This window comes from Mastigoproctus giganteus, chromosome 7, assembly GCF_048544385.1.
Source record: "Mastigoproctus giganteus isolate SK-2022 chromosome 7, ASM4854438v1, whole genome shotgun sequence".
Classification (NCBI taxonomy): Eukaryota; Metazoa; Arthropoda; class Arachnida; order Uropygi; family Thelyphonidae; genus Mastigoproctus; species Mastigoproctus giganteus.
Genome location: NC_143581.1, coordinates 35,406,278 through 35,429,824, shown reverse-complemented (window position 1 = coordinate 35,429,824; position 23,547 = coordinate 35,406,278). Strand labels below are relative to the sequence as shown.

Here is a 23,547-nt window from a genome sequence, read left to right as displayed (position 1 = left end):
TTCAGTTTTCCTAATTATTTGCTATATAATTTCTTTCGCATCAAAGTTCTTGTGTGTATGCACATTCTGATATTTCCTGTCAGAGACTGAGTAATTTAGAATATCCTGTTTTTGATCTCTGACTTAAAACCTCTTTACCTCATTCTGTCAAATTCATCTGTTGTTTTTTCCATTAATCACTTGGAACTCATTGACGTCCTTTCTTTGAAACACTACTTTCTCCAATCCAACTTTCCTAACAGTGATGTAATTTTTCTTAGTGATTTTAATTTTTGCAACACCTAGCTGACTTCAGTTTTCTAGTCACTCACACTCACACACACACCTAGTAAAAATTCTGAGGCATTTGAAATTATTAATGTCCTCATGCAGCTTGTTCATTTACCTACCAGAATACTGGAAAAAACTAAACACACATCCAACATTCTTGATCTTTTTTGCATAAAGATCTCTTCAAAGTACAGTGAATGTTAGTGGTCCTGTAGGCACCTCAGATTACAACTCCATGATTGTCACTTCCCCAATGATCCTTTCTCTTGTGACCATTCTAAGCCTTGTGTTATTTAGAATGCAAAAATTACAAGGATGCGAAATCAGATGATCTGCAAAACTTCTGTTCTTTTCCTTGGCTGGATTACTATTTTAATTCTTTTAGATGTCAATGTTTACTCAGATAGTGTCAAAGATATTATTCTTGCAAGGATGAAAACCAAGACAGATCTCATCCTAAAGGATGAGATCTGTCTTGGTTTTCCAATAAATGTGCTAAGGCTGTTCAAGATAAGAATGTTGCATAACACAATTGGCTAACATCCAAATCTCCAAGTTCATTTTCTGCTTATACTAAAACTCACAGAAATTGTAAAACAGTTATTAAACAGCACAAACTAGATTTTGAACAAGCTAAGAGCAGAACACCTGCTTCCTGTTCAAAGGTTAATCGAGCATTCTGGTCTCTTGCCAAAGCCACAACCTTTGCTCATCTGTACTCCCACCTTTGTTAAAACTTGAGGGTTCTATTGTCTCCTCAGCTAAAGATAAAGCTGACTTGTTAGCAGGCTTCTTTTCTTCTAACCCTTGTACTAACAATACCATTCTTAATACACTTCACTTGATGCCTCCTATGATCTTCTGACATATAAGGGTGTAAGAATGATTCTAAATAGTCTTGATGGCAAGAAAACTCCAGGTCCTGAAATTATTTCTCCCCTTCTCAAAAACCAGTACCCCTCAAGTTTACTCCTGTTGTGTCACATTTTTACACTTTCTAATTGTTTTTTTTTTCTTCTGATTGGAATTTGCTTATATCCAGACAATTCCTAAAAAGGGTGACAAATCCCTCCCATCCAATTATCATCCCACTACACTTATCCCTACTCTTTCTGAAGTAATGGAAACAACCATTAACCCCCAACTCCTGAACTATCTTGAAACCATCCATCTGATCAACTATTGTTAATATCGATTCTGCCAGTGTCTATCCAGTAATGATATATGATGTGATGGCTTATGTTACTCATCTATGTACAAATTAAATTAAAAGTTTGGTGAAACTTAAGTAGTTGCTCTTGCTATTTCAATGGCTTTTAATTGTGTTTGTCATAAAGAATTTTTTTGCAATTGGGTATCCAGTTTTCTCTCTGCCAACTTGCTGCAGGTGATAATTAATGACTTTTTGTCTTCTAACTTCTTCACTAATGCTGGTATACCCTAAGTTTCAGTTCTTTCTCCCACTCTTTTCCTCTTGCATATTGATGACCTTCTTCCACTGACTGGAATATACACAGTCTTGATGATTGCATTCCACTTTCCAGTTTGTAAAACCTTACTCTATACTTCAACTTCTGGAATATCCAACTCAATGCCTCCTATGATCTTCTGACATATAAGGATGTCAGGAGGATTCTAAACAGTCTTGATGGCAAGAAAATTCCAGGTCCTGAAATTATTACTCCCCTTCTCAATTCCTTCAATTCCTTAAATATTAATCTCCAGGTTATTATCCAATGGGGCAAAGATTTACTTAATTTTGGTACTTCAAATTCTCATTTCTCTACTATCATTCAAAAACGGAGTCTACTGCTCCCATACTTATATTCTATGACACTCAAATTTCTAGACAAGATCAGATATCTCTATTAGGGATTACTCTCTCTCTTGGAATAAGCACATCAGAAATAGTGCTTCCTCTAAAGGCGCCTCTGTAGCCAGGTGGGAAGGAGCAGCAGTGCATAGCACACGCTTCTTGATTAGACCGAGCCCATCACCACCAAATACGGAGGATGCGGAAAGGTCAGGGAATGACCACTGCATATCCCGGAGCAATACGGCCTTAGTTGTTAATGCTCCTAAAAACCAAACAACAACAACAGCTTCCTCTAAATCTAAAAAAAAAAAAGTAGGCTTTCTATTTCTCTTTCAGCATTACTGTTCTTCTAAACTACTCACTCTGCAGAAATCTCAAAGTTTTCCTGTCATGGGAAACTATGAAACATAGAAATCTCAAAGCTTCCCACATCTGGTGGTGGTGCCCCCAAAACTTCTCTGGCTTCTACGGTACATTCAAAAGAGGGCAGTCAAGTTTATTAATGACCTGTCTCTTACATAGTCTCTCCACTTTCTGTCTTATAGATGTTCTGTCTCTGCTGAATGACTTTTTCTACAGATAATTCCACCATGGGTACTGTTCTTCTGAATTGGCTTGTGTACTTCCCCGCCTCTCTCTCTCTCTCTCTCTCTCTCTTTTCCTTCCAAACCTTGGAAGAAATGTTCACATGAAGAACACATGCTGCAACCAGTCAACATCCATTTACTGTCCATCTTGAAACTCACAGAACCAACTTTTCTTCTTCCTCATTTATTCCTTCAGCTTTAGCTTTCTGGAACAATCTTCCTTGACATGTATTTTCTGAATATTTCAATCTACAGAAATTCAAGTATAATGTAACAAGTATCTTCTCCTGTCTTCTGACCCTTCAACCAATGTATGATACTATGTACATAGGTTCTAATACCTTTCTTGTTTATGGTTTTCTTTAAAAAAAGGCACTTTTTTTTTTTCCCCCCAAGTCATGAATTCCTGCATTATAAAAGTGAAACTTGAATACGGTCTGTTAGTGCCAGGAAGGTTGCCAGTCCATACCAAAGGACAATCATCAATGAACACAAAAATTTCAAAGTTTTATTAGGTATAGAAAGCCAACACGAGAACCGTGGAAACTATGGGAAACTTACGGGACAGACTGGTTTGCCACTACTGCAGTTTCTCCCTACATTCTCGATAAATAGATGGTGAGTGCATGCTATCAGTAGCAGCAGTACAAGTCAAGAAGGATATATTGATTGACACACAGGCATGACATACGATAATAACATCATTAAGTGATTGAGTGATGTTATGATACATATATATAAAGAATCTTTCTTTCTTTTCCTATTATTTCCTAACATTTAAGGTCAAGTTATGAATTATAATGAAACTGAAATTATACTGAAGTAGGGTGAATTTTTGGGTCTGCAATATATACTTTATCAACGAATTAGTCATCCTATGTAGCCAAGCTGCTGAGGCATAGGTACAAATAAACATTCATATAGCAAATTTAATGCATCACCTTTGATACCATAGTCAACTCTAATGGCTCTCTTTAACTTTGCATATATATAATATTCTAATTTATTTTCTATTTATCTCCTATCACCATCCCGAGGTACTTAACAGATGTTACATATCATACAGACACTCCTTGAGTCCTCACAAGAGGTGTCTACACATACTGAGTTGACCTTTCAATAGTAACTGCTGTCTTCTTTTCTGAGATTTGCAGGCCATATATCTTAGACCATTCCATCAGATCCCTCAGCCTGTTCTTCTAGGTGTGACTGAGCATTATCTTATATCAAGAAGAGAAAGTAATCAGCATACGCCAGAACATCAATCCCAACATAGTCCACACCCACCAAAAACTCATCAATGGTCATGCACCAGGCCTGAGGACTGATCACAGAGCCCTGAGGACATCCTCTTACAACCTCTTTTTCTATCTCTGTGTATACAGTTCTTACAATTGCTTTCCTTTTCTCAAAATACTGTCTAAAGACAAAAAACATTTTTGTTGAGCATTCTGTAACTCTTAACCTAGACAGGATCCCTGCCCACCACAGCCTATCAAACGCACTGCAAAAATCGACAAACACACCCAGTATGTACTGCCCATTGTACTCTTGTACCTAACTCACCATCTGGCATTTTCTTTTGATTTCCCTTTCCTGTAACCAAATTGGTTACAAGAAAACAATGGTCTTTACTCATATCTAATCACTTTTCTTACTTATACGTAGGCATTCATATATTTTAGCCAATACCAATAGCAAGGCAATCGGATGGTATGCACCAGGCTCTTGTTGTGTTGTTATTTTGGTTTTTAGGAGCATTAGCAACTAAGGCCATATTGCTCCGGGGATATGCTGTGGTCATTCCCTGACCTTTCTGCATCCTCCGTATTTGGTGGTCACGGGCTCGAACCCCAGTCTAATCAAGAAGTGTGTGCTATGCACTGCTGCTCCTGCCCACCTGGCTATGGAGATGCCTTCCAGGATCTTCTGGTGTCTTATCTGGACTTTTAACTATCAATCTCAATAGTGCAGTTCTCCAGGCCAGGGGAAAGGAACCCCTATCCAAACATTTATTATGCATTTGTACAAACAGCACTGGTTTCATTTGAAATGCTCTTTTCATATCTTTTACTTTAATGAGGTCAAGGCTGGTGATCAGTCATCCTTTGCCTGTGCAATCACTTGCAAGACCTCCTCCTGCATAAACATTTCCTCCTCCTACCGAGACCAATACTCAGCATTGCCTCTGACCATCTCTTGTTGAATCTCAATATGTTCCATCTCCAATATTAGAAATTGATCATCCAAAACCATGTTTGCGGTCCATACCAATCTATAGTGTTAATACCATCTTTATTTATTGTACAGCTTACGTTGTTAAAATATACCTTTTCTGTAACTATCTTAAAAATAGAACCCCATAGGTCGCTTGATCCCCTTTCGCTCACAAACTTTATCCAAGAGTTTTCTTTAACAATTTTTATACTTTTCACATATTTCCTTCTTAACCTCTTATATTCCGATTTATACACACTAGCCAAATTTAAATCACCTCAATGTTGATAGTTCTGAAATTGTTTTCTCACAGTTCTTAGTTCTTTCCTTTGAAGTTCTAAGAGACCATTCCACCAATTCATTGGTTTCTTTCAAAACTTCTTCCTCTTCATACTACACTTAGATGACAAAAACAATATATTTTGTAACTCTTTAACATGTTCAGCATCAGTCAATATATCCCAATTTATATTATCAGACTGAGCACAGAAAGCTATACCAAATTTTGTCCAGTTTGCAGTCCGAACCACAAATCTTTCCATTTCCTTCTCAATTTCTTCTGCTACCAATCTCAACCTATCAAATTTCAAAAAGAATAGCATTGTGATCACTGGTCGTCAAGTCTTCTATAACTCTCCAGTTATGAACTCTACTATAAATAGAGATTATACTCATAGTAACATCTATGAAGGACTCCACATGTCGAGTTGAGTACGTAGGCCGGTGTCCTGGCACCTTCATCATCGTCAGCCCCAAGGCAGAAAGAAAATCCTCAAGAATTTCACCTCTCTCATCAGACTCCCTTCTGCCCCAGAGCGGGCATTTTGAATTTGAGTCAAGAGCAACAATCAAATTATTAGGCAAAACAACATGGCATACTCTCTCTGATTTATTTAAATGTACTTTTATATCCTCAGAGGGTGGGCGGTAAGGAGACAAAATATATTACTCCAAAACTCTCAATAACCTCACAACAAATAATACTATCATCAGAAAGATGAGTCAACTCAGAATATAAAGAATTTGAGCATGTATAGGCAATTAGAGAACATGTAAAGGCCTATTTTTTTGATAAGTGTAGCCTATTTATTTGATAAGTGTAGTACTTTCATATGCGGTAGAATGGAATATGGTTTGCCTCTTGCACTGTGGACTATGGTTTGCTTTCTTGCATCACATGCCACTACTACATCTTTTGATTAAAACAAAAAAGAGTAAATCGCATGATAGTGTTAGTTAGTTAGTTAGTTGAGTTTTATTGGCGCATCAGCAACTTAGGCTATAATGCGCCAAAACTTTGTCAACAAAATTAGTAAAACATTCAGTGACCTAATGAATTAGGTCACTAAGTCAGAGTATAAAAACAATTGTAAACTGTAAAAGACAAATATCTGTAAACGAGTAACAATAGTAAACCTTAAAATAATAAGATTTTTTTTTTTTTTTTAAATACGAGTAAAAAGGTTTACTGTTTTTAGGAAACTAAAAATAGCAGACACATGGTCATTGTCGGATAAAATCTGACTGAGTGTATATGGCTCAGTCAGATGGTTAAAAGCGGTATAACGAGCATTTCTAAAATTGGTACAGTCACATAAAATATGTTTGATGGATAAAATGGTGTCGCACTGCTCGCACATAGGAGGGTCATCAGCCCTCAGCAAAAAGGAGTGTGTTAGATGACAGTGTCCTATGCGGAGCCGAGCAAGAACAACTTCCTCTTTGCGATCCCTGCGTAAGCTGGACCGCCATGGATGGATCATAGGCTTAATTCGACATAGTTTGTTTGTAGTAATCAGTCGATGCCACGAATCTTGCCACTGAGATTGTAGGTTACTACGGATCACTTGCCTGTAGTCTGTATAGGGGACTAACAGGTCAAGATTATCCGTCAGGGCTGCCGATTTGGCTGCAGTGTCAGCCAAATCATTTCCTCTAATCCCGATGTGACTGGGGATCCAGCAGAATCGGATATCGAATCCACTTACAAAGAGGCTGTATATTATCTGCTGGATTCGGGGACAGGGTTGGATGATTAGTGTGTGACATCGCTGATAAAGCCTGTAGTGCACTCATTGAGTCGGCATATATAATACTCCGTTGGTAACGGTGTTTTCTTATGTGATCTAGAGCTAACTCTATGGCATGCAGCTCTGCAGTGTAAATGCTGCAGTCAAGGGGTATCTGCTCTGATACGGTATTATTTGGAAAGACAGCAGCAGATCCCACATACGATTCTGACTTCGAGCCGTCTGTGTAAACTGGCAAGAAGTCAGAATGTTCTGCACGGTGTTGTGAATAGAGCTGAAGGTAGACAGAGGCTGGAGTATTAGACTTCGTCGCAAGTTTGAGCGAGAAGTCACATGGTGTTTGTGCATGCCAGGGTGGAAGGGGCTCCTTTGGTGATCGAGCGACCTTGTCTACCGAGATGTTAAGCTCATTGAGTAGCTCTTGAACACGAATGCCGAATGGGCGATTGGCGGTCCGCCGTGTGTTATAAAGATTTTTTCCCATCATGGCTCGAAAACGGATGTCCACGTGGGATGGTCCGGCAGGGACTTCAGCTTGAAGGCATATTGTAGAGACAACTGCATTCGTCGAAGCGACAAGGATGGTTCATTTGCTTCGACATACAGACTTTGGACAGGTGATGTTCGGAATGCACCAGTAGCGATACGAATGGCTTGGTGATGGATGGGGTCAAGCCAACGAACAGCGCTATTTCTGGCAGATGCATACACCTGAGACCCATAATCTAATTTTGAGCGTACAAGTGCACGGTACAGACGTAGTAGAGTGCATCGGTCTGCACCCCAAGAGGTAGAAGAGAGAGAGCGGAGGATGTTAAGCCCTCTCGTACACTTCGTACGTAGCTGACGAATGTGTTGAACAAATATCAACTTTTTGTCAAAAATGAGTCCCAGGAATTTTGCCTCTGATACGACTGGGATGGTGCTTTGTCCAAGTCGTAATTCAGGCTCAGGGTGGAGGTTACATTTGCAACAAAAATGGACGCAAACGGTCTTCTCCGGTGAGAACCTGAAACCACTGGCCGTGGCCCAGATGTTAACACGGTCAATGGCTTGTTGCAGTTGTCTCTCAATAACCCTCATATTGCATGATTGAGAGAATATGCTGAAGTCATCGACATAGAGTGCACTGTTTACAGTTGGAGGAAGTTGTTCTGAAATAGAATTTATTTTAATGGCAAAAAGCGTAACACTTAAGACAGATCCTTGTGGTACCCCCTCCTCTTGGCAAAAAGGCCGCGAAAGGGAGGATCCTACACGAACTTGGAAATAACGGCAGGATAAAAAATTTTTAATAAAAATGGGAAGGTGGCCTCTCAGACCGAGATTGTATAGGTCTCTTAAAATACCAAATCTCCAAGTTGTGTCGTACACTTTTTCCATGTCAAAGAACACCGACACCAAATGTTCTCTTTTTAGGAAAGCATCTCGGATAGATGTTTCCAGTCTAACTAAGTGGTCCAATGTGGACCTATTTCTTTGGAAGCCGCACTGAAAGCGGGAGAGAAGGTCATTCGATTCTAAATACCATAAGAGCCGAGCATTGACCATTCTCTCCAATATTTTGCACAGACAGCTGGTCAGAGCAATAGGACGATAGTTTTTTGGATATTTAGGATCCTTTCCTGGCTTAGCAAAAGCAAGAATAGTTGCCTTGCGCCAGGTTTCCGGAAAGTGCTCCTCGAGGAAGATTCTGTTGTACAGGAGGAGCAGACGGTCCATGGATTCTGGTGAAAGATGTTTGATCATTTCATAATGGATGTTGTCTGGTCCAACAGCGGTAGCCTTTGTACGGGCGAGTGCTGTTTTCAGCTCATGGATATTAAATGGCCCATTGTATGGGTGGGATCCCTTCGATGTGAATTTAAGGGCCTGTTTTTCAGCGTTGCGCTTTAGGACCAGAAACTCTGGGGAGTAAGATGATGTTGCAGAGATGTTAGAAAAAGTTTCCCCAAGAGCATTCGCTATTGCAGTAAAGTCTGCAATAGTACATCCATTATATTCAAGGACCGATGAGGGGTGCGCTGTGTATTTTCACTTCATTTTCCGGATTTTATCCCAGACTACCTTAGAGTTGGTAGACTGGTTAATAGATGATGTAAAACGGATCCACGATTCCTTTTGACTCTGACGACGGATGTAGCGTGCTTTGGCTCGTGCACGTTTAAAGGCTATAAGGTTGGTCGTGGTAGGATATCGGCGGAATATCCCCCACACTTTGTTTTGAGCCTTTTTTGCTGCTGTGCATTGTGAATTCCACCAGGGTTTGGGAAATGGTGGAAACCGGGCAGATGTTTTTGGAACAGTATTCGCAGCTGCTTGGACAATATTTTCTGTGATGTACTTAACTGCATCATTGATAGGCTCTTGACTGACTGTACTAAGATCAAAATTTGCCTGATGTTGGAAGGCAGTCCAGTCAGCCTGATCAAACTTCCACCGTGGTAACCTGAAGGGAAGACATGGTCTCCCACTGTGTAACAAGGTTATCACAGGGAAGTGATCACTTCCGTATGGATTCTCCTCCACTTCCCAAGTGAGTGAAGGGAGCAGAGAAGGGGAGCAGATAGAGAGATCAATGGCAGAAAAGGTACGGGTAGGCATGTGGAAAAAGGTGTTTGTTCCAGTATTTAGAAGGGAAAGGTCATTGTCATTGAGCATACGCTCTATGACTCGTCCCCTTCCGTTGATGTTAGCACTACCCCACAGGGTGTTATGTCCATTCATATCCCCGAGAAGTAATAAAGGGGGAGGCAACTGCGTTAGAAGATCATCAAGGTCTGCCTGGGAGATGTCAGTCCCAGGTGGCAAATAAATAGAGCATACAGTTAATAAGAATCCCACTGAAAGGCGAATTGCAACAGCCTCTATGCTGGTTGTAATTGGCAAGGGCTGCACTGGGGTATGGTTACCCACAAGGATAGCCACTCCCCCATGTACAGAGCCGTCCGCAATTCTATCCTTTCGAAAAACTGTGATGTTGTGCATGGTGGGATCATCATTTGCCTTTAGATATGTCTCCTGCAAGCAAAAGCAAACTGGCTCGTGCTTTTGCAGGAGGGCCTTGATGTCATCTATATTTCGCCGGAATCCACGACAATTCCATTGTAGGAATTTAGCCATTATTTTGGCTTGGTGAGTCCATCAGGCGGCTTCCGAGGTGCTGAGGGCTTACTTTTATCAGTCTTGGATTTATCTTTTTTGGGGAAGAAAGGACACTGTCCCGTGTCCATTTCCTCCTCCGCAAAGAGTTCCAAGACTGACTCTTCGGGTACCTCCTTCTGCTCGACATCCATCTTTTCTTGGGTACTAGGGGGGACTTCCCCTTTCTTATTCTTTTCTTTCATAACTACCTTTGTAATTTGTGGAGCATTAGGAGGTACCGATATAGGAGTGGCAGCTGATTGGTCCTTCTGTGTAGGTTTTTGCGAACTTAAGAGATACCGCGCGATGGGAGTGAAAGACTCCTTTGGAGGAATGGTCATGTCCGTCTGAGTTCCGACGGAACATCTCCCTGCTACCTTCTGGGCGTAGGTAGGTCTGTTGATATTCAGGGGTTTGACCGATTTCCTTGCCTCCTGGTATGATATATTTAGCTCTGCCTTCAGCCGTTGAATTTCTTTTTCTTCTTTCCACCTCTGGCACGCTCGTGAGTAGGCCGGATGTTCGCCCTCACAGTTAATACAGGTGGGTTTTGCGGCTGAACAAGCTGTTGTTTCGTGGTCCTTTGCACCGCATCGAGCGCATGCAAGGACTCCACGGCAGGCCATTTGAGAATGTCCATACTTCTGGCACTTAAAGCACCGTAAAGGGTTCGGAACGTATGGACGCACTGAACAGTTGATGTATCCAGCTTTAATCTCGTCAGGAGGTTTAGGAGTGTTAAAAGTCAGGATTACGCTCCTGGTTTTAACAATTTTTCCATCCCTTCGCGCAGTGATTCTCTTGACGGCAATGACTCCCTGTGGTTTTAATTCGGAGCAGATTTCCTCCTCGGTCACGTCGAGAAGGTCCCACTCCGAAATGACACCTCTCGATGAATTGAGTGTTCTGTGTGGTGTCACTGTTATAGGGATTCCTCCGATTGATGTTACTCGGAGTAGATGTTCGGATTGCTTGTCATTTTTTGTTTCAATTAAAAGGTCTCCAGAACGGAGCCTCTTAACTGATTTGGGAGAACCTACTAACCCATCTAACCCTTTTTGAATGAAAAAGGGCGACGTTTTACTAATCGGTTTTTCACCGGTTGAGTGCATGATTAGGAACCTTGGGACTGGCCCTGATGGTAATTCGGTTCGCTGCCTCTTATTAGCAATAATGCTATCTGATTCTCTGTCTAAATTTTCAGATAGGGACCGGGTTGGGGCCCCTGAAGGAGTAAGTTTCTCAGGATTCATAGAGGTTTTTTATTTGTTCAGTGCCCGGGCTCCCCACCCACCACGGAGCCCAAAGGGATGCCCACTACCCAGCATGCAATAAATGCGCTCGGGAGTGGGACGCCAGGGCTACCCAGACACTATACCCGCACCGCCGCCAGCCTGAATCATGTCCCTCGGACCATGAGGGTAGGGGCGTGGCATTGACATGGTTGACCCTCGCAGGCGAGCCTACTAGCCGATTGATCCTAGCCGGGCCTTCCAGGACCACCCGTCTTGTCGAAGCAGGGGCCAAAGTGGTGTATTGAAGCTGGGCCCCTCAACCACCAGGATCCCCCTTTCCGAATTTCCATGGGTCGCAGCGCACGGCAAACACGCCGGATTCCATTGATGTAAGCCCGGAACCTAGGCTGTGGGCGTTGGATCCCAGTGATGCTAGTCTGGAAGTCCAGCAGCGTCACTGGGAGGTCCCCTCACCACGTACAGGTGCCCACGTCGAGGGGACATGATAGTGAAAAAAAATTGAAAAGCTGCAAGTTTGCACTGTGATCACTCACACTTTACAGAGCTTACATAATTATAATATATTTTAAATATGATTTACTTTATTATGGAATCATAATACTAACCACCAATCATTTCAATGAATTCAGATCCAGCCATTACTAGAAATGGAACATTGGATTCTGTAGCAACAGCCTTTGCAAGCATGGTCTTCCCACATCCTGGCGGTCCAAGAAGCAGTACACCTTTTGGTATTCTAGCTCCTAAAGCCTATAAATATAAAAAATAATAATAATAAAATAATAATAAAAATATATATATAATATTAGCTTCTTATTTATTAATAGTGCTGGAAAAAATTTCAAAATTTCAAATTTAGTCAAGACAAACTGCACAGGCCACATATTGAATAAAAAGTAATATTTTATAGAGATCCACAAAAACTACAAATCACAAAAACCACTTTTTGCAGTTAAAAAAAGCTGAAGATAGTGTCCTAATGGACAGAAATTATAGCAGCCAAACAATTTAAAAAGTACTTTCATATGTGGTAGAATGGAATGTGGTTTGCCTCTTACACTGTGGACTATGGTTTGAATTTCATGGTGCCATTTGTATGTGTGTACATTTTAGATTAAAAACAAATGAAAGTCATCTATAAAAACTAGTTTTTAATATTTCCTTTTTTTTAATTCATAATTTTTATAATTTACATTTTTTCATATTCTCTCCATCAACACTTTTTAACCTTTACATTCATTAACATTTTTTTTTCAAGGGCTCCCATTGCATGAACTAATTCATGCATGGGGCATTAACTAATAATTCAGTATAAATAACTTATAAAATATAGAAAAATGCATTGAAATAGGGATTACATACATATTTTATTATAATTAAACTTAAAAGTATTAAAAACCAGTGATCTGTTAACCAAATGATTGGAAAATTCATGTGTTTTCAGGACCAGCTGTCTGAGTCCTCTGCAATAGCAATAGTTTTGCCATTTGTCACTCATTTTAACTCCAAGTTGTCTCCAAATGAGTGCCATTTGTCACTCATTTGGAGACAACTGGGGGTCAAACCCCCATCAAGAAACTGCAGGAATTCTTAAAGGCCTCTTTAAATAGGGCTGTAACTAGCTGATCACAAATGGGGGATTAGGTCTCCCCTCAAATCATTCCAGGTTTTTCAGTACACAAATAATCAATTAACCGCCAACTCTTAAACTACCTAGAAACCTTCCGTCTGATCAACGATCGCCAGTATGGATTCCGTCAGTGTCGATCCACTGGTGTTACTCTGACTTATGTTACCCATTTATGGACTAATTCAATGGAAAGGTTCGGTGAAACACAAGTAGTTGCTCTTGACATCTCAAAGGCTTTCGATCGTTTTTGTCATAAAGGTCTTCTAAACAAGCTTCCATCTTATGGTTTGCCAACTGTTTTTAGTAATTGTTTATCCAGTTTTCTCTCTGATTGCTCACCGAGGGTGATGGTAGATGGCTCTCTGTCTTCTAACTTCTCCACTAATGCCGGTGTCCCCTAAGGTTCAGTTCTTTCCCCCACTCTTTTCCTCTTGTATATTAATGAATTTCTTCCAATGACTGGAAATCCTAACCATAGTTTTGCTGATGATAGCACAGTGCATTCCACTTGCCATTTTGAGAAACCTTGTCCTGCTCAATCAGGTTCAATTTCTCGAAAATTTGCTACCAATTCCTTAAACGCCGATCTTCAGGTAATTCTCCAGTGAGGCAAAGACAACTTAGTTGATTTCAACCCTTCTAAAACTCAGTCTTGTCTTATATCTCGCAAAAAGGATTATTCTGCTCCTATGCTTATCTTTAGTGACACTCTGATTTCTAGGCAAAATAATATAACAGTGAAACTTCTCCTAACGAACACCTCTCTTTAACGGACATCCCTCTACAAATGGACATTTTCAAATTCCCCAACTCTCCTCTATTGGTTTTAACGTGTTTTCAGCTTTTGTCTAGCGGACATTCTCTGTAACGGATGCGGACAGGCAATCTGCACTGTTTCGTTTAGAATAGCACTTAATTTGATCTCCCCATAATGGACAGCGGGCGAGCTCACAGCCCGCTGTCCGTTATGGGGAATCAAGGTTTATCAAAGTTTACGTCGCGGTTCTAAACCCTTTTTCAAGAATTTTAAGGCACATGTAAAACTTCTGATGAATTCGGTGTGTGCAGGGGGGGGGGGGGATTTTGTCGGCCTTTCATCTTTTGACGTTCAGTTTTGTTCAGTGTCATGTGAAGTGCACAATGTCTTCTCGTAACATTTAACTTTAAAAGATAAAGTCGAACTCATTAATGCGTATGATCAGCAAAAAAATAGTGTTTGCAATCTCGCTGCAAAATTCAAAATCAGGAAGACGCAGGTAAGCGACATCCTAAAAAAAAAAAAAAATGAACTGCTCAAACAATTTTGGCAACATGGAAATGATCAGGTTCAAAAATCATTCCCGAAAACTGTTGGACTTCAAATTGACAATGTTACGTATGAGTGGTTTTGTCGCGCACATGCTAAAAAAATTCCCACTAATGGGCCTATTATTAGGGAAAAGGCTTTGGAGGTTGCGAAATCTATGGGAGTAAATGAGTTCAAAGCTTCTGTGGGATGGCTAGACAAGTTCAAAACTTGGCATAAAATTTCTTGGAAAACCGTAAGTGGTTGTTGTTTGTTTGTTTTATGGCACATTAGCATCTAAGGCTATAATGCGCCAAGTCAAAAAGATGTAGAATATAAAATTTAAATTACTTGTATATTATTTTAAAAGAATATACGATTTAAAACGTTCATGTAGCATAAAACGATAAAAATATTTTAGATTGAATTATTTAGATTAATAAGTTGTAAAAACTTAAAAATAGCTGACATATTGTCATTGTCGGATAAAACCTTTATCCGACAGTGTCTGAGTGTATAAGGTTCAGACAGATGGCTAAAACGTAAACGGCGGTCATTATAAAAGGACGGACATTCAATTAAAATATGACGGACTGTTAAAATGGTGTCACAATTTCTACACATAGGACGATCGTCTGCCCTCAGCAGATAGCAATGTGTCAAGTGACAATCCTATGCGGAGCCGAGATAGAACAACTTCCTCTTTTCGGTTCCTGCGCAGACTAGACTGCCAATGTTCAGGCTTAATCTCATATAACTTGTTTGTAGTCTGTCCATGCCAAGAGTGTTGCCATTGGGATATCAGTTTCTTTCGTGTAGTCTGTATAAGGGACTGACAGGCAAGAGTTAAATAGGTTCGCTGATTTGGCTGCAGAGTCTGCCAAATCATTTCCTGAGATCCCAATGTGGCCTGGGATCCAGCAGAAACGAACATCAAATTTGAATTCTGCTAGGGAATGCAGTTTCTGCTGTATCCGGGTCAGGACAGGATGAGGGTTGAACCTCATCGATGGTAAAGCCTGCAATGAACTCAGAGAATCGGTATATATAATATATTTTTTGTGGTGGGTGGTTTGTATACGATCTAAGGCTAGCTCAACCGTATGCAGCTCTGCAGTGAACACATTGCATTCGTTGGAGATCTGCTCAGATACCGTGGTGTCTGGGAAAATAGCTGCAGATCCGACAGACATATCAGACCTCGAGCTATCTGTGTAGATGGGCAAGAATTCAGCATGTTCCGAGCGCTCAGCTAAAAAGAGCTGCAGGTAGACGTTGGAAGATGGATTGCTCTTTCTCCAGTTGTTAAGGGAGAAGTTGCAGTTTGGGACACGAGCATGCCAGGGTGGAAAAGGTTGCCCTGGTGATGGGGCAACATTGTCTAATGTGATGTTCAAATCATTGAGTAGCCTTTGGATACGAATACTGAATGGTTGATTGGCAGTCTGGCAAATGTTGTACAGATTTTCCCAACGTGGCTCAAAAACGGGTGTCCACGTCGGATGGTCTGGCAGGGATTTCAGTTTTAAAGTATACTGTAGAGACAACTGTTTCCTGCGAAGCGATAACGAGGGCTCATTCGCTTCGACATAGAGGCTATGGACAGGAGAAGTTCGAAATGCTCCAGTGCAAATACGTATCGCCTGGTGGTGGATGGGATCCAACCATCGGAGTACGCTGAGTCTAGAGGATGCGTATACCTGGCACCCGTAATCTAACTTAGATCGTACAAGTGCACGATAGAGGCGCAAAAGGATACATCGGTCAGCGCCCCAAGAATGTGAGGAGATTGCACGTAGGATATTCAAGCCTCTCGTGCACTTCGCATGTAGTTGACGGATGTGTTCTAGAAAGGTCAGCTTTTTATCAAATATAAGCCCCAAAAATCTAGTCTCAGGTACTACTGGGATAGCGTTTTGTCCAAGCCTCAGTTCAGGTTCAAGGTGAAGATTGCGCTTTCTGCAAAAATGCATGCAAACAGTCTTTTGTGGATAGAACCCGTTGTTCGTTGCCCATGAGTTCAAATGGTCAATGGCACATTGCAGTTGCCTCTCAATTACCCTCATGTTGCAGGAATGACAAAATATGCTAAAATCATCAACATAGAGGGCACAGTTTACAGTTGGAGGAAGTTGTTCTGTGATGGAATTCACTTTAATGGCAAAAAGCGTAACACTTAAAACGGATCCTTGAGGTACTCCCTCCTCTTGACTAAAAGAGCGTGAGAGAGCAGATCCTACACGGACTTGGAAAGAACGGTGACATAAAAAGTTTTTAATAAAATTGGGGAGATTACCTCTAAGGTCGATGTCGTAGAGGTCTTTTAAAATTCCAAATCTCCAAGTTGTGTCATACGCTTTTTCCATATCGAAGAACACTGACACCAGGTGTTCTTGTTTTAAGAAGGCATCTCAAATGGAAGTTTCAAGCCTGATTAAATGGTCTAAAGTTGACCTATTCCTACGGAAGCTGCACTGAAATCTGGAGAGGAACCCATTAGCCTCCAAATACCAGATAAGGCGGGCATTGACCATTCTCTCCAGAATTTTGCAGACAGCTAGTCAGAGCAATAGGACGGTAATTCGTTGGGATTTAAGGATCCTTTCCTGGCTTAGGAAAGGCAAGCATGATTGCCTTATGCCAGGAATCCGGAAACTGCTCTTCTTGAAATATTCTGTTATATAGAAAAAGCAGTTGGTCCGTGGATTTTGCAGACAGATGTTTGACCATATCATATGGATAAGATCTGGTCCGGCAGCACTTGCCTTGGTAAGAGTTAGAGCTGTTTCTAACTCTTCCGTGGTAAAGGGCCCGTTATAGGGATAAGACTTTTTTGATTTAAAGTTAATTGGTTGCTTTTCACATTTATCTTTCCAGACCAGAAATTCTGGGGAGTAAGCATATGTTGACGAGATGGCAGAAAAGGGCTCCACAAGTACATTGGCTATTGCAGTTGGGTCTGCAATAACGTATCCATTATACTCCAGGACCGATGAAGGGTGTGATGTATATTTACCCTTCATTTTCCGGATTTTGTCCCAGATAGCTTTACTGCTGGTTGACTGGGTAATGGTGGATGTAAAGCGGACCCACGATTCCTTTTGGCCCTGACGATGAATATATCACGCTTTCGCGCGTGCACGTTTGAAGGCTAAGAGATTGGCTGTGGTAGGATATCGTCGGAATATCCCCCCCCCCAAGCTTTATTTTGTGCCTTTTTTGCTGCTGTGCATTCAGTATTCCACCAAGGTTTTGGAAATGGCGGAAACCGGGTAGATGTTTTCGGAATTGTAGCTGCAGCTGCATGGACAATTCTTTCTGTGATGTACGCCACTGCGTCATTGATAGGCTCCCAACTGACTGTACTGATGTTAACGTCTACCAGGTGTTGAAAGGTGTTCCAGTCAGCCTGATCAATCTTCCATCGCGGTAACCTAAAAGGTGAGCATGGCATCCCTTTAAGTAGGCTGGTTATCACGGGGAAGTGATCACTTCCATAAAGATTCTCCTCCACCTCCCAGTTGATTGAAGGAAGGAGAGAGGGGGAGCATGTAGAGAGGTCGATAGCAGAGAACGTACGGGTAGGCGTGTGGAAAAAGGTGTTAGTTCCCACATTTAGAAAAGATAGGTCATTGTCATTGAGCGTATGCTCTATGATACGTCCCCTTCAATTAACGTTTGCACTACCCCACAGGGTATTATGTCCATTGAAATCGCCCAGGAGTAAGACAGGAGTAGGCAGCTGCACAATGAGATCATCAAGGTCTGTCTGGGAGATATCAGCCCCAGGTGGTAAATAAACTGAGCAGACTGTTATTAAAAAACATACCGTAAGGCGAACCGCTATCGCTTCGATGTTGGTGGTGAGCGCAATAGTTTGATATGGGGTATGGTTGCCCAGAATTATAGCAACACCTCCATGAGCAGGTCCATCCTCAGTTCTGTCCTTTCGGATGATAGTGGTGTTACAAAGCGAAGGGTTTTCATTTGCCTTCAGGTATGTCTCTTGTAAGCAAAAGCAGACTGGCTCATGCTTTTGCAGAAGGGACTTGATGTCATCATTGTTTCGCTGGAATCCACGACAGTTCCATTGTAGGAATTTAGCCATTATTTTGGCTTGGTGGGTCCATCAGGCGGCTTCCGAGGTGCTGAGGGCTTACCTTTTTCAGTTTGGCTTTATTCTTCCTGAGGAAGTATGGACGCTGACCAGTGTCCATTTCCTCCTCAGCAAAGAGTTCCAAAACTGAATCTTCGGGTACCTCCTTCTGCTCGACATCCATGTTTTCTTGGGTACTAGGGGTACTTCACCTTTCTTATTCTTTTCTTTCACAATTGCTTTTGTTACTTGTGGAGCATTAGGAGGTACCGATACAGGAGTGGCAGCTGATTGGTCTTTCTGTGCAGGTTTTTGGGAGCTTAAAAGATAATGTGCGATGGGAGTAAATGATTCTTTTGGAGAAATGGACATGTCCGTCTGAGTTCCAATGGAACATCTCCCTGCTACCTTCTGGGCGTAGGTAGGTTTGTTGATGTTGAGAGGTTTAACCGCTTTCCTTGCCTCCTTGTACGATATGTTTAGCTCTGCCTTCAGCTGTTGAATTTCTTTTTCTTCTTTCCACCTCTGGCATGCTCGTGAGTAGGCTGGATGTTCTCCCTCACAATTAATGCAGGTGGGTTTTGCGGCTGAACATGCTGTTGTTTCCTGGTCCTTTGCACCACATCGAGCGCATGCAAGGACTCCACGGCAGGCCATTTGAGAATGTCCACATTTCTGGCATTTAAAACACCATAAAGGATTTGGAACATATGGACGTACTGGACAGTTGATGTAGCCAGCTTTAATCTCATCAGGAGGTTTGGGCGAGTTAAAAGTCAGGATAATGCTCCTGGTTTTAGCAAGTTTCCCATCCCTACGCGCACTAATTCTTTTCACAGCAATAACTCCCTGTGGTTTCAATTCTAAGCAGATTTTATCCTCGGTTACGTCAAGAAGGTCCCATTCCGAAATGACACCTCTCGATGAATTGAGTGTTCTATGTGGTGTCACTGTTATGGGTACTCCTCCGATTGATGTTGCACGGAGTAGCTGCTCAGACTGCCTGTCAGTTTTGGTTTCAATTAAGAGGTCTCCAGAACGGAGCCTCTTAACTGATTTGGATGACCCTGCTAACCCATCTAACCCTTTCTGTATGAAGAAGGGCGACATTTTGCCAATTGGTTTTTCAGTGGTGGAGTGCATAATTAAAAACCTTGTGATAGGCCCTGATGGTAGTTCAGTTCGCTGCCTCTTTGTTGCAATAGTGCTGTCTGTGTCGTCTATATTTTCAGATAGGGACCAGATAATAACTGAAGAAGTTAGTTTATCAGGATTCATAGAGTTTTTATATGGTTCAGTGCCCGGGCTCCCCACCCACCACGGAGCCCAAAGGGACGCCTACTACCCGGCATGCAATAAATGCGCTCGGGAGTGGAACGCCAGGGCTACCCACACACTATACCCGCACCGCCGCCAGCCTGAATCCTGTCCCTCGGACCATGAGGGTAGGGGCGTGGCATTGACACGGTTGACCCTCGCAGGCGAGCCTACTAGCCGATTGATCCTAGCCGGGCCTTCCAGGACCACCCGTCTTGTCGAAGCAGGGGCCAAAGTGGTGTATTGAAGCTGGGTCCCTCAACCACCAGGATCCCCCTCTCCGAATTTCCACGGGTCACAGCGCACGGCAAACACGCCAGATTCCATTGATGTAAGCCTGGAACCTGAGCTGTGGGCATTGGATCCCAGTGATGCTAGTCTGGAAGTCCAGCAGCGTCACTGGGAGGTCCCCTCACCACGTACAGGTGCCCACGTCGAGGGGCCGTAAGTGGTGAAGGTGCATCTGTTGATACTGGGGTTGTAACAGAGTGGACCGTCAAATTGGAAGATTTATGTCGTGATTTTGAAGCTAAGGATAATTACAACTGTGACGAAACAGAGTTGTTTTTTAAAGCTCTTACTGAAAAAACAATGAGTCTAAAAAACGAAAAGTGCCAGGGCGGAAAAATTTCTAAGGAACGCTTGACTGTACTATTGTGTACAAATATGCTGGGAGACTTTGAACAACCTCTTGTTATAGGAAGACAAAATCCTCGTTGTTTCAAGGGCATAAAGTTGAATCTCTTGAATGTTGACTGGAAGTCTAATAAAAAAGCGTGGATGACACGAGATATCATGAGCGAATGGATAAGTCACTTTAACCAAAACATGATTCGTCAAAACAGAAAAATTATTTTTTTCATGGATAATGCTGCATCTCACCCACACATTGAATTGTATCATTCAAATCGTTTTTCTGCCACCAACCACACCTGCAGAGTGTCAGCCCTTGGATCAAGGGATAATAAAAAATTTTAAACTTCACTACAGAAAACGTGTTTTAAGACATCTCATTGCAAACATGAACGATGTAACATGTGCAAGTGACCTTGCAAAGAAACTCAGCATCCTAGTTGTGATTCAATGGAATTCCTCTTCAGTAAACGCAATTAGAAAACAAACTGTTGTGAACTGTTTTGTAAAGTCTGGCTTCTCAAACGCAAAAATTGAAGTTGTGAACAGCAATGTGGAGCACCAAGAAGAACAAGAACTTCAACATCTATTGATAATGCACGATACTTCTGCTACAAGTGACCCTGGCTACAAAGATATAGACTTGAACCTCACTACAGAAGATGGTGCTCTAGATATCAACGACATTATCATCGATATTTTTCAAGAAGTTCCTCACGAGGATGAGGAAATGGAAGGATGTCATTCTGTCGAAGAACATATTAACGACGAACCACCGATGAAAACAGAAGAAGCGCTCATACAAATCAATCGTTTAAAAATGTTTTTCGCTGCTGAAGAAAATACTGAAGGACTTTCGATGGTTTCTCACACTCCAAACAAATGTTGAAAACAAAATTATCAGCCAGAAGAAGGTGCAGAAGAAAATAAGTGATTACTATATGTATTTTTCTTAAGATAAAGTCATAATATGCATAGCACAATTGTATATTATTTACAAAAATATTGTGCAAAATCTGTATATAATTTAATTTAATTTTACATTAAACATTTAATGATTTTTCTTTCTTTCTTTTTTTTTTTTCTCCCTCAGACTTCTTGTTAGCAGACACTTCTCTCTAACGGACACATTCTCATTCCCCATGGCTGTCCGTTAAAGGGAAGTTTCACTGTATCTCTTTTGGGAATTACGCTAACTTCTAATCTCTCTTGGCACAAGCACATTACAAATATTGCTTCCTCTGCATCCAAAAAATTTGGTTTTCTCTTTCACTCTCAGTGTTACTTTTCTTCCAAACAGCTGCTCACTCTGTATATATCGCAAATCTGCCCTGCCATGGAATATTGTTCCCACATCTGGGATGGTGCCCCCAAAACCTCTCTCAGGCTTCTTGATTCCATTCAGAAGAGGGCAGTTAGGTTAATTAATGATTCATCTCTACAGAGTCTCTCCACTCGCTGTCTCATAGACATATGAGACATGTTTCTGCTGCATGCCTCTTCTACAGATACTTCCATGGGCACTGTTCTTCTGAATTTGCTTCTATAATTCCCACTCTCTCTCTTTCAAAACAGTCCAAACACGTGCTGCCACCAGCCAACATCCATTTACTGTCCAACTTCAAACTCACAGAACCAACTTTTCATCTTCCTCGTTTATTCATTCAACTGCCGTTTTCTGGAACAACCTTCCTTCATATGTATTTCCTGAAAATTACAGTATACAGAAGTTCAAGTCCAATGTAAACGAATATCTTCTTTCGTCTTCTCAACCTCCAACCCAAGCATGGTACTAAGTACTATAGGTTCTAATACCTCTCATGTTTGGGGTTTACATAAAAAAAAAAAAAAACACACAAATACAGACACAATACATAACAGAATGTATGAACCAGAGTACCAGAAGATTAGTCTAGGCACGAAAAGTTTCCAAGAACAAGCTATGTATCGATTACAGATATGTCAAAATGAAATGGTGCTGTATCTATACCAAGTAGAACATCGATTTTAAAAGCACTGTAAAATCTTTACTGCTGCTAATGTAGGGATCATTTTGTTCTTCATGTTCCCTTCTCCTCCTCCCATGAAAAAATCATTCTATTCACTGGGAAGTGAATCCCAGTTCTTTCCAACATAATTTGTCTGCTTCTCTATTAAAAAAATTTCAGAAATCACTGCAGAATAAGAACATACTATGTATGGATTACAGAGATGCCAAAATGAAATGGTGCTGAATCTATATCAAGTAGAACATAAGATTTTAAAAGTACTGTAAAATCTTTACCATTGCTTATGGGGAGATCACTTTGTCCTTCATGTCCCCTCCCCTCCGTGCAAAAATAATGATGCTATTCACCCAGAAGTGAATGTTGCTATTCACTCCTGAATGAATGTTATTTGATGTTATTCACTTGGAAGTGAATCACAATGCTTTCTAAGGTAATTTGTCTGTTCCTCTATTAAAACTCAGAAATCACAGCAGAATGATCCTCAAAGTGGCAGTATGATTTAAACCAACTAATATCAGGTTAACAGACTGATGACAAAGATGAAAATATAAATTATTATTTAGGCTTTTGTAAAGAGACACATTTCTAATTTTTGGGAACTTGTTCACCCTCAAGTTAAATGGAGATAATGCTAAGGCAAACCATATTTTCATTATAGCTTTGACTTCTGAGTACTATATCATAAACATTTTTATTATTTGTTTCTATCTTTATCTTTTATTTGTCAACAGTTGAACTTAATTGTTAATTCTGCTTCATGACTGTCAAATGTACTATAATTACAGTTCACCTGCAATCTATTATTAGAAAACAATTTTGAAATACATCAACTTCTAAGTAGTGAACCAGCATATCCCAAGATATATAAATACCACAAGTTGGGAATCTCTATTATTCATTAAATAGTGTTTGCAAAATTTTCAAACTTTATTTCATGCTAAACTCCATATACTACATACATATATACAGGGTGTTTCGAAAATGATGGTCAATAATTTAAAGGTGAAAAGTACAAACTTAAATAAGCAAAACAGTCCCAGTGAACATCGGGCCGCAAATGAACCATTTTCGAGATAATGCACATTTTCTGTTAAGATCCACCACTGACTATGGGAGCATTAGTTTTAGCAAAAAGCTGTGAATCCTTTGCTAAGGGTGGTTTTATTAAACATAAGATAATACATTTTTAAGGAAGGTTTTCTATTGCTCATAGACTCACTCATCGTGTGTCATATACTGGAGGCCTCCATGACTGGG

The 23,547-nt window shown here is 41.0% G+C and overlaps 1 protein-coding gene across 4 annotated transcripts in view; it reads right to left on the bottom strand.

The window, feature by feature from the left end:
• Spg7 (SPG7 matrix AAA peptidase subunit, paraplegin) overlaps positions 1-23,547 on the bottom strand; it is a 300,063-nt gene that overhangs the window by 164,584 nt on the left and 111,932 nt on the right. For all 4 annotated transcript variants that reach the window (XM_090377613.1, XM_090377614.1, XM_090377612.1 and 1 more), the window contains one exon: positions 11,926-12,070. In XM_090377613.1, coding sequence (XP_090233739.1) covers positions 11,926-12,070 — 145 coding nt within the window. The remainder of the gene's footprint in view (positions 1-11,925; positions 12,071-23,547) is intronic.